The sequence below is a fragment of the Urocitellus parryii genome, chromosome 14 (assembly GCF_045843805.1).
Source record: "Urocitellus parryii isolate mUroPar1 chromosome 14, mUroPar1.hap1, whole genome shotgun sequence".
Lineage (NCBI taxonomy): Eukaryota > Metazoa > Chordata > Mammalia > Rodentia > Sciuridae > Urocitellus > Urocitellus parryii.
Window position 1 is genome coordinate 35,773,848 of NC_135544.1, and position 11,650 is coordinate 35,785,497.

Genomic DNA, 11,650 nt, shown 5'->3' on the forward strand with positions numbered 1-11,650 from the left:
ACTTTTATAAATATGATGTATAAAGCAACTTATTTATAAAAAATGTTGATATGTATAAACATATAAATAATTTCTTCTGAATAGAAATTTCAATAGCATGAGAATTCTTTGGAGACTAAAGGACACAAGCGATAAGCACATTGTGCTAAACCTTCTACCCACCATGAAAACATTTCCTTTCATTTTGAAAAAGCAATATTTTAGAAATTTTGACTCCCTTTTTTTAACATGAGAAGCATAAATGCTAATAACTTGCTACTCTTGAAGCAGAGAGCTTCATTTAGAAATTATGAAAATGTATTCTACATAAATACATGTTTCTTTAATTCAATAGAATTCAGCAGGGTTTCCAATTTCAACATTAAAATGTTTTAATATTGATGAGCAATAGTTTCCCATTTTTGGCAAAGCCACTAGAGTCATACTTTTCTAGAAATTCAAATTAAGTTTTAAGTCTATTAGTGACTAAAATATTTATTTCCCTTTGAGCAAACTATAATTAGGTGGTAATGTAAAGTTTGTGTTGCCAAAAACGTTTGAGTAATAATTGAAAGTGTTGCTCTGAGGTCTGTATTTCTATTCATCATGAACATGCAAAGACAAAAGAGCTAGTATAACCCCATGAAATCATTATCTAATACCATAAAACTAGATATCTTGCTGGTTAGTATAACATTTCTAGAATTAGATTCCTATATTTGTTTCTACACGCAAAGTTCTTGCTTTTGAATTTATGCTATTGAAGATGTTGAAATTTGGTATTTGTTCCTGTGTATGAGTCAGGAAGTTGTTTTATTTTCAATATTATTTAGGAAAAAAAATTATGCATATTTAAACTCAGGAATATTAATAAATATTCCTGAAGTAGAGGATCTCATTATTCACTAGTATCACATAGGCTAACAACTGAGATGATCTTCGTCACTTTTTTGTCATTTGAATAGCTTAGATCTGTGTTTTCTCAATTTTCAAGACTACAATTAAAAAATAAGTGGACCTGATCTTGCCCAAATACACATGCACAACATGTGGAAGACAGGGAGGGTGTGTATGTAGTGTTTACAATGCATATTTGTGTGTGTTTATGTATAATTGAAAAAAATTTCAGAGAATTCTTTACCACATAAAATCTAGTAGCTTGAGTTTTATTATATGTTATTCTATTACAATAAAAATGTATTTCCCAACTCATGTAATTGATTTCATGATCCACTAAATGGGTTACAACCAACAACTGAAAAACACTGCCTCAGGCAATGGCAATAAAATTAAGCATTGGCAAAATGAATAATGTCTTGCTACTGCCACCACCATAATATTGTGCCCACCCAAAGCCAGTGCAGCAGTGTGTTATTTAAGCCATGTAGAGGTCAACACCGAGGCAATATGGCCAAAATTGTTTTACCACCATCTATAGGAAAATTAAAGGACCTTTTTTTGCCACCAGAATTCATTGAATTTCTGTTATAAAACTAATTGTAAATTGCTTCATATTTGATGGAAGGATGATAAAGAATATACATATTAAACTGTGGACATTGCATTTGGAAAGTGATAAGTATTTGTAAATTTATTTGAAACAATATATGTTCACAATTAAACCAGAAAATAAAGGCAAAATCCTGTAATGAATAGACACTTGCCCTTGGGATTACCTGAAAATTCTATTTATTTATTTATTTATTTATTTATTTATTTATTTATTTATTTATTATTAGTTGTAGATGGACACAATACCTTTATTTTATTTATTTTTATGTGGTGCTGAGGATGAAACCCAGTGCCTCACACATGCTAGGTGAGCACTCTACCACTGACCACAACCTCCAGCTCCTACCTGAATTTTTTAAGAAGGTATAATATTCTCCAGGAAATGTTACGTAAAAAGAGAGAGATTGATTTAAAATAATAGATGCATAATATCATGTTATATGTAACAAAATGACAAAAATACACATATATCCATACTGTATTTTCTTATTCAAAAAGAAATAGTGAAGACAAAGGAACCCATGCTTGGGATATGGAGCATATGAATTTTTCTCAGTATATATTCTCTCATAGTCTTAACTCTGAAATCACATAAATATCTTACAGTTTTGAAATTAAAATCAAAGACAAAATAATAATATATGCATGATATGGAAAACATGTTTATATGACAATTGTTATAAATCAGAATTTATATGGAACTTATCAGTAAAAGGAATACAGTTAAAATACCAGTCATATTGAATCTGACTTAGAAATAACAAAATGAGCTCTTTTCTCCCTCCCCCCAAAAAATATGAATAAAACTCTCTTGCTTAAAATCAATAATCTGTTCCCAAAAACATGCATTGCAAGTACATTTATTATCATTTTAAATGGGAAAATTATAATAAATTGTAAGTTAACTCCAAACAGCACTGATTTTCTATTAAGCAACAAAAACAATGATATCTATGGAAAAGTAACAAACTATCACAGTAGGATCTAAAATATTTAAACGTTGTTTCCTAGTCACCCAGCAATTATGACTGTTACTAAAACACAGTTGCTTTGTAGGTAGTTACTTACGTTGTTTGAATGCCATATGAGAAGCTATTTATGATGTAGTGTGGCAAAGACCACATAGAAAATAAATTCAAGAAAACACCCTCTTATAGACTACCAAACCAAAGGAGACATGTCTCTTGACGAAAGTGAAGAAGGGAGTAGGCAGTGAGGATTAAAGTAGCAATTGCCATTTGTTGTAGGTGACCATGACCGTGTGCAGGAAGGACAAAGGGACAGTTTTAGGCAAAGAGAAATTGAGAGGAATGAATGGAGATTCTGTGTGTCTTAGAGCTGCTGTAGAGACTGATGAACAATAAAACTTTGATAAACCCTCAGAGGTGGTGTTCAAACAGAAGGAAGACAAGGTTACACAAGGCAGATTGGCTTAGTAGTTCCGTCAAAAATTACTTTGTATTGTGCTGTAAGAGATATCTATTTTCGAAAGGCGTATAATCACATGGAATCTGACTCTGTGCACATTTTCCTAGCAACATCCAAAGCATGTAGTGTGCTTGTTTACACTCGGTGCACTTTGTAAGAGGTCTACATGTGACCTTGTGTTCTGCCAACTTGCAGGGCAACTCAACATTCTCCCATGACATCATGTTGTTTATGACTTTGTATTGAGATGAAAGATTCAAGAGGATAAATAAGTGTTTCCACTTGGTATCTACACCAACGTTCATGACAATGTAGTTAGAAGTTTGTATATACTCTGAAGTTAGAATACTAAAAGCCAAGAATCCTTCTAATGCATAAACATTAACTTGGGAAACATTCTGGAAGCATACCTGCATTTTCTAGCTCTGCCTCCCTGAAAAGATCTAAAAGTAACGTCATCTGATGGCACTGGACACACCCAATCACAAAGGATAGCCTCTAAATGCTATTTTCCAAAGAAAAAATAATAAGAGATCCTTGAAGGAATGGTTGATTACAGGGATGGGGGAAAAATAAGTGAGATGAGCTTGTAATATCTGTTCATCCCAGAGAGCAGACCTGTGGAACTGAAGGGCTCACGTCGTACAGGCACCAACCTGCAGAGGTCCCAATGAGCCAACAGTGGGACAGCTGGAACATCAAAGGAGTGACTGGTGTACTTGGTTGAAGCCCTCATGTTCCTACTTTTATTAAAACAAAGAAGTAAGATAAGAGAGAAGGAAGGAAGATGGGAGAAAGGAAGGAAGGAAGGCAGGCAGGCAGGTGGGCAGGTGGGTGGAAGAGTAGGACAAAAGGAAGAGAGAAGGAAGCAGAGGACCAGGACAACAATGACAAAGCAAAACATGAACATGGATACTTTTTTGGTGGAAATATAGAGTTGAAGTTTTGCATTAAGGGAAATTTTACACCCATGGAGATCTCTGCTTCAGAAGTAAATCAGTAAGCAAGTATGGGTGTGGGTATTACATCCTGCAGCATTGAGATTGCCCCAAACTGGAAATAACTTAAATAGTTATCCTAAGAAATTAATTAAATGAATAACAGTACAGCCTATTTATGGATTATTATGCAGCCACTAAAAGTAATGGAGAAGACTTTACGAAATGATATAAAGATGTCCACTTCATATTGTTTAGTGGGACAAAAGGGAGAATTCAGAATGATATAAAAGGTTTTATCATGCTTTTTCAGAATCCAAAGTACTGTGTGATTATGCAAATAAATATATCTGTCTTAAAAAGATAAAAGTTTGGAAGCATTTAAGACTACATAACTAACAATGAGCACCTTTGGTATTAGAATTTGACAGTAGATGTCATTAGGGGTAGTTTTTGAGAGAAAACATTCAAATTTCATTTTATATATTCTTATGTATTTTAAAGATTTTTTAATAAGCATGCATTGATTAACAATACATATGTGAGAAAGATACAATAATCCTTTCAATGAGCTGGTTAGATTATTGCTTACCCTTACCTCTTTCTTCCAAAGGTGTCAAGCAACCAACAAGACTTGCCCCACAAATTATATATGGAATAATCACATCTGTAGATGCCTGGCTCAGCAAGATTTCATTTTTTCCTCAAATTCTGGAGATGGTAAGTAGAATCTTATTTTGGTGCATATATGGTCTATATTTTGATTAACACATTTTAGTATTAAAACCTCATGTACAATATTCAGATCATCATTCTTTGAAATAAGAGACTATGAAACAAGACACTTCCTACTTCATATTAGTATTATTTTTAGCTTCTTTGTAAAGGAACATGCCCATGTTTGTGGACATTCCTTTAATGAAAACCATAAAAGGAAAATGTTTTTAAATACACTTGTTTCACATCACACCCAGAACTGAGTAAGGTACAGTGAAGATGTCTTGTGTTTGTCTAGACTCAGCAGATGGAATCCACGACATCTGTGGGCCCAACAAGGAGCTGGATGAAGAGACTTGTCAGTGTGTCTGCAAAGGGGGGCTTCAGCCTGCCAGCTGTGGACCCCATAAAGAACTAGACAGAGACTCCTGCCAGTGCATCTGTAAAAACAAACTTTCCCCCAGCTCATGTGGGGCCAACAGAGAATTTGATGAAAACACATGCCAGTGTGTATGTAAAAGAACCTGCCCAAGAAATCAACCCCTAAATCCTGGAAAATGTGCCTGTGAATGTACAGAAAATCCCCAGAAATGCCTCTTAAAAGGAAAGAAGTTCCAACATCAGACGTGCAGGTAAGAGATCTTCATAAACAGCATGAATTCCTCTTAACTAGAAACATGTTCTCAACCAAGAGCACCTTTCCTTACCAAACTAGCACTTGTTTATAAGAATGAAGCCAATAAGGTCTGGAAGACAAATTATGATTTTTTTTTTTATTGGTTGTTCAAAACCTTACACGGCTCTTGACATATCATATTTCAGACATTAGTTTCAAGTGAGTTATGAACTCCCATTTTTACCCCAAATACAGATTGCAGAATCACATCAGTTACAAATTCACCTTTTTACATAATGCCCTATTAGTAACTTTTGTATTCTGCTACTTTTCCTATCCTCTACTATCCCCCCTCCCCTCCCCTCCCATCTTCTCTCTCTATCCCATCTACTGTAATTCATTGGAAGAAAAAACAAGGAGAGAAACAAATTATGATTTTTAAAAAAATGTTTAGATAGATTTTTTTTAAGTTAATGTGTGCATTACAGGAAAAATAAAAACACAAGCAAAGAACAAAGTTATCTAGTCAAAAGCAGCTTAGTTGGACATATCCCTCCAGGTCCTGTGTAGACAGATACAACATCCCATTTTGTGTGATTGAGATCATAGTGTGTGTATGATGCTTTTCCACATGTCATGAATATTCACCAATTCAAAATCCCAAAGCTACATGACTATTTTTGATAACCAGGAATACAGGACAGCAACTCAATCTGTTAAAAAAATGTAATTCTTTATTGGCGACAAAAGTTTCACTGAAGACAGAAATGGTAACAGGCCTCTAGGTAGACATATTGGCAGAGTTACAACTAAAAATAAAATAAAAATATTTTTTATCCAATGCTAAACTTTCATAGGACCGACTTTGCTCCCAAAAAAGGAAGACCATTATGTTGGAGACCAAAAGCAGATCCAAGCTCAGAATATACTAAATCCTTGCCCCAGAGGCTAAGGTAGTGTTGTTTAACATGAGTCAGAGGACTTGTGTAGTATTTTTAAAAAATGTAACTGGGCCATCCAGACCTGCCCCTGCCAGAAATTATGAAATCTTTAAGATGTAATTTAGAACAAACTGTTTTAGGTACAGTTTTGATGTAAATTATGTTGTGTGCATGTATGAGTATGTAATTACAACGTCCACTAATGTGCATAACTATAATGCACTAATAAAAAAGTCTTCTTAAAAAAGATATGTCACTTAAGTACCAAAAAGTAAAAAATAAAAAGAAAGAAAGAAAAAGAAAACAACTTACACATAAGGGATATGATGGTACCATCTAGGGTAGAATTTTATCCAGAAATGAAAATATTTACACTAAGTATTTAACAGAATTTGAGAAATGAATTAATATATTATTAATGGTTACTCAAGACTCATTTCTTAAGCCTTGGTTTTGTTTTCTTCTTCATCAAGAAATAAATGAGCTTACTGCACTCAAGGACTTACAATGTTAATCTATGAATTTATTCTTCTTGAGTCTCAGAGAACATGGTGAACTGCTGTTTAAAACAGGCTTGAGACTTTTGACATTTTCTCCCAAATTCCTTCAGCTTTGCCATGTTAGTCCTGCCTCCTTGCTTCCATATGTTAATATCTTCAACTCTATCTTCCTTTTCCCTCGTTTGTGAAACTTCTGCAGTTCCTTCTATTTTACCAGCATCTTATAGCCATGCTGAGCATGCTTCAGCTCTTCTCAGAAGCTAAGCATGTGGCCCTGGCTTTCACCACTTTCATCTCCCATTTATTCAGTCTGATTAACGCCCTCTGTGTTCAGGTTATGTTTAAGCCACCAGTAGCCTGTTAGTTGCCAGATCCAGTGGATAATTTTGTCTTTCTGTAGTCGGCCTTTCTGTTACTTCTTTCTTAAGCTCACCTCTTTGTCTGGCATGTGGTTTGTGCTTTCCTGGTTGTCCACTACATTTTCAGACCATTTGTTTTAATTGCTTTCACTGGATTCTTTTTTTTTTTTTCTATTCATTCTTTAAATATGGGTTGATAATGGCCTTTTCAACAGATAAAAGAGTTTTGTGCTCTCATTTTAATTTACATTTCTGAAGATCTGTCTACCCCAGCATTTTAGTTACAGTAATAAAAGGTATCAATGAATCTATGTATCTCACTGATCATATTTTTCCTTTTCTTATTGTTCCAAACTGCCTTATGGGGCTTTTATAAGGCACTTTAGACTATCTTAAGCAATAATTATGTTCCAATTTTACTTTCATATTTCTACTTTAATTACCAGAAAGAGATTTTGAAATTACACTACTATCCTAGAAGAATATAGATACTAAGACTTTTTTAACCTTATTAAACTATATTTTATATTGAATCCTTCTTAAGTGGGTCTAGTACATATTGAAAAAAAAAACTACAGTTTTTATGTCTATAAAACCAGCAATCATATTTTCCTGCAGATTTCTTATATTAATTTTGTAGAAAAGATTTCTATCATCATATTTCTCTAAATAGGATGCATCCTTTCTGATGACTTTCTATTTACTGCAACTATTTCATATGCTCATTTTTCTTTCTAAGGGTACCGTTCCAGATTTTGTGGTAGCAAATGGAGCATATGCATTCCAAAAGTGTGGAGGGCAGAGCATGTTTTCTTTCATCTACAGCTTTAATCAGCAAAATTCACTAGTCATTGAGAATTGCATCACTTTGTAGTAAAAGAATATCAGTGATTTTATGATTATGAATTTAGGTTTTAGAAGTGTTTTAAAATGTTAACTAGATATGCTTTCTTTCCTACAACAAAAGAGACACAATTCAGTATTAAGTGTCTACATATTCTTAGAGTGCCTTTTTGATTTCCACCTCAAGTTGTCTTGCATTTTTTTCCTATGTACCCATTCCACGTATTAGGCATACTCTTATTCCAAAAAGTTCTTCAAAGACAGTGCAGTTTATTTGAGCAGCAGGGCTGCCAGCAGATTGACAGATTGGTAATTTGTTCTTTCACCACCACTAGAATTTGGAAATCTAGGCTGGAAAAAGAGAGACCCCCAACGGTCAGTATTTCCTCTCTAATCTGTTTCACATGGAGCCCAGGAGGAGAAAGGAGAATTAACCACCATCATGCAGCCAGCTGCCAAGTAGAAACAGAAGAGTGAGGGTGGGCTGCTCATTGAGGACCTCAGTTCTGCCAAGATGGCTGGGTTTAATTGCCTGGAAGTCTGGGTCCCATACATGTCCCAGACTTTTGTGAATTCTGCTATGCTTATATGATCACAGTAAATCAGCAGACCTTAAATATTCACTTTCATAATTTCTGTCTTATGTTACTTTCATCCACAAAGCAGAAGGCACTTCAAAAGAACTAATGCTTACAATATCCCATCCTTCCATTTATTACATCAGCCAACAAGACATGTTTTTAAAGGCTTTTCCATTCCTCTAAAATTTTGTGATTACAAGCACAAACTTAAACATTTGTCAACCTATGAATGACTTTTTGAAAAAAAATAGTAAGATTTTCTTTTCTTGTTTAAATTTAGAAAACTTAGTCAAAAATAATTTAGTACATTAGTAGCATAATGAACTCATTGCCTCAGTCTTTGATGAATGTTTTCCTTTTTGTTTTCCTAGTTGTTACAGAAGGCCATGCAACCGACTGAAACACTGTGAGCAGGGATTGTCATTTAGTGAAGAAGTGTGTCGCTGTGTCCCTTCATATTGGAAAAGATCACATATAAACTAAGACTGTCCTGTTTTCCAGCTCATCATTTTTCTATCATGAAAAACTGTCTTCACATTAGAACTGTCTATGAACAGAGAGACCCTATGGGGCAGGGGTGACAAAGACAGAAGTCTGTGTTCCTGAACCATGTGGATAACTTCACGGAAATAGACTGGAGCTCACCTGTAAAGTGCCTCTTTCAAAGACTGGTTTTCTGCCAATGACCAAACACCTGAGGTTCTTCTCTTGTGATTAAAAAAAAAAAGAAAGAAAGAAAAAAGAATGACTATATAATTTATTTCCACTAAAAATATTGTTTCTGCATTCATTTTTATAGCAATAACAATTGGTAAAGCTCACTGTGATCAATATTTTTATAACATACAAAAATATGTTTAAAATAAAATGAAAATTGTATTATAAGTTGGTAAGTTCAGTTCATTACCATCATACATTCAAAGCACAAACTGGTAGGAGAACATTGGTCTTCTGCTGCCCTTGTTCTTGTCTACAACCAGATATCAAATTTTGATTGCTATGAAAAAATGTAAAAGAAAGTTTCAGAGGGACACTAATATGCTATTACATTTTGTTTAAATTTATCTAAATATAGTTAATAATTATAAACATTTCAGTATATGAAACTTTTGAATTTATAGGATTAAATGAATCAACACAGAACATCTTTTGAAATAAGTCTGCTTAGCTTGTCCATGTGATTGATAGTTATTTAGTGCAGTGGAAGCATTCAGTCTCTTAGTTTGGTATAAAATCCTTCAGTACATCTTAAAATTACCTTTAAATCAAAAGGACTCTTTTCTTTTTAATATTTAATTTATTTTGACCAGCTAAAATATTTTTTTTTTTTGCAAACTGAAGTGCTCCTGGTGAACACATTTAAACTAAACTAGAAATAAAATTTAATACTCATATAGGTTAAAAAGGAAACATTTCAGCCATGTAGCCTGCACGTTTTCATTTTTCCAAAAGGGCATCACACTGAAGTACTTTTTGCTGTGGAGACAAATATTTTGCTTGCAAAAATACATCCAAATAAATAATATGTATGTTGACAGAGAATTAATTACATACTAGTGTGACATAGCTGCTGTATATAAAAAATTAGTCCTTAAAGAAGAAACTATTTTACTCAAGTTATATAAAGAACTCTCTAGAAGGTAGCAAAATCAATATACCAAACATCATTAATTGGTGCAATACAAAATATTAGTATCTTTGTGTTTAAAAAAAAAAGTGTGTTGTTTTACCAAGATGTATAAATAGGAGGTCAATGCCTACAAATAATCCTGAGCAATTTCCATACTAACTTTTAAGACAGATTATATAAGTGGTATTTGCAGAATTCCAGTAACATACTCCATACAACATTCAATTCATGAAGTCAGACTTTTTCAAGTGTTAGAAAACAAACAAAAACAAAACAGTCTTCCAAAATTATCTAATTATACATTTATGGACTATTCCAATTTTTAAGTAAAGATTACTCTGAATCTTCTAAAGTATTATAGATTCAATGTACTTACTAAGGTCTAGGTAGTTTTCAAACTTAAGATAGGAAACGGGAGGGAAGGAGGAAGAATAAAGTTAACAAAAGAGTTCTTCAAATTTCTTCAAAAGAAAGAAAAACAAATTCAAGGGGAATTACAGAAGGAAAGTTGGGATCAATATAAATAACATTCTCTCTGATGGGATGAACACAAAATGATTACCTTTAAAATTCAGCTACTCTTTAGTACAATTATTTTTCACTCATTTCAGTGAAAAAAAAAGGAAAGAAAACAATCCTTTTAATCTTTACCATCAGTCTGGCAAATCCTTTTTTAGATTCAATACATTTGAAATATAATTTGCCTGATTAAAAAAAAAAAGAAATTCTAAGTAAGCCTCCTGAGACCATGCAACAAATACTAGAATTACTATTATATGTTAGATCAAAAAATAATCCAAATTCTGTTTCTGAAATGTATAAGCTAACCAAAAAAAAAATTTAATAAATCTGTAGGCCAAAAGTTAAATCTAGAAACATGCCAAAAAAATAGCATTAAAATTTGTCCCCAGAGGTGTAATAAATTTTGACTCAAAAGAAAGAGTAGCATGGACAAGAATAATATATTGCCAGATCCTTGCAAACAATTTTAGGTGAACCATAAAAATCCCACTTCAACACATTGTAATGAATGAGATTTTTGTTTAGCTTGTTAAGCTGGAATAGAGATAAAGCTAAGCAGTTGTTTATAATATTAGCAAATATGATTCAGCAAAAAGGGAAAAAACACAGTAGGAACTTGCATAAGTTCTGTAAAAGAGTCCCCAGACACCAAAGTAGTCGACGGACAAAGTTGAGAAAACACTGGAAGCCCAAAGCAACAGTTAATATTTCCACAACTTGGAAAGTTTATAAATAGAATTTTATGTCCAGAAACCTAATACTCTACATTCAGTTGAGGGAGGGGAAAAAAATGTTTTGGTAAGCGGTTGTTTAAGATTTAGCTTTCAATTTTTTTTTTTTTGAAGGAGATTATGACATTTACTAAGTGCTTAAGTGAAACAAATTCCATTATTAGAATTTCTAAAAATAATCTTTGTCCTCCATATCAACACCACTAAAAACAAATGTCTGAGTGGTGTGGATGTGAGACCTAGTTCACCAACAGTGTGCTTCAAGGGAAGATGGAGGGTCATGAACATAAACTCTAGCACTGTAGGCTTTCTCCAAGGACATCTTGATCCTCCTGCAGGAATCTCATTCAATG

The 11,650-nt window shown here is 33.3% G+C and overlaps 1 protein-coding gene across 1 annotated transcript in view; it reads left to right on the plus strand.

Annotated features, from left to right (window-relative positions):
* The window catches only part of Vegfc (vascular endothelial growth factor C), a 116,676-nt gene extending 107,466 nt beyond the window's left edge, over positions 1-9,210 (plus strand). The window contains exons 5-7 of the mRNA XM_026415223.2: positions 4,471-4,577; positions 4,873-5,206; positions 8,786-9,210. Coding sequence (XP_026271008.1) covers positions 4,471-4,577; positions 4,873-5,206; positions 8,786-8,897 — 553 coding nt within the window. The 3' untranslated portion in view covers positions 8,898-9,210. The remainder of the gene's footprint in view (positions 1-4,470; positions 4,578-4,872; positions 5,207-8,785) is intronic.
* The last annotated feature ends 2,440 nt before the right edge of the window (positions 9,211-11,650 follow it).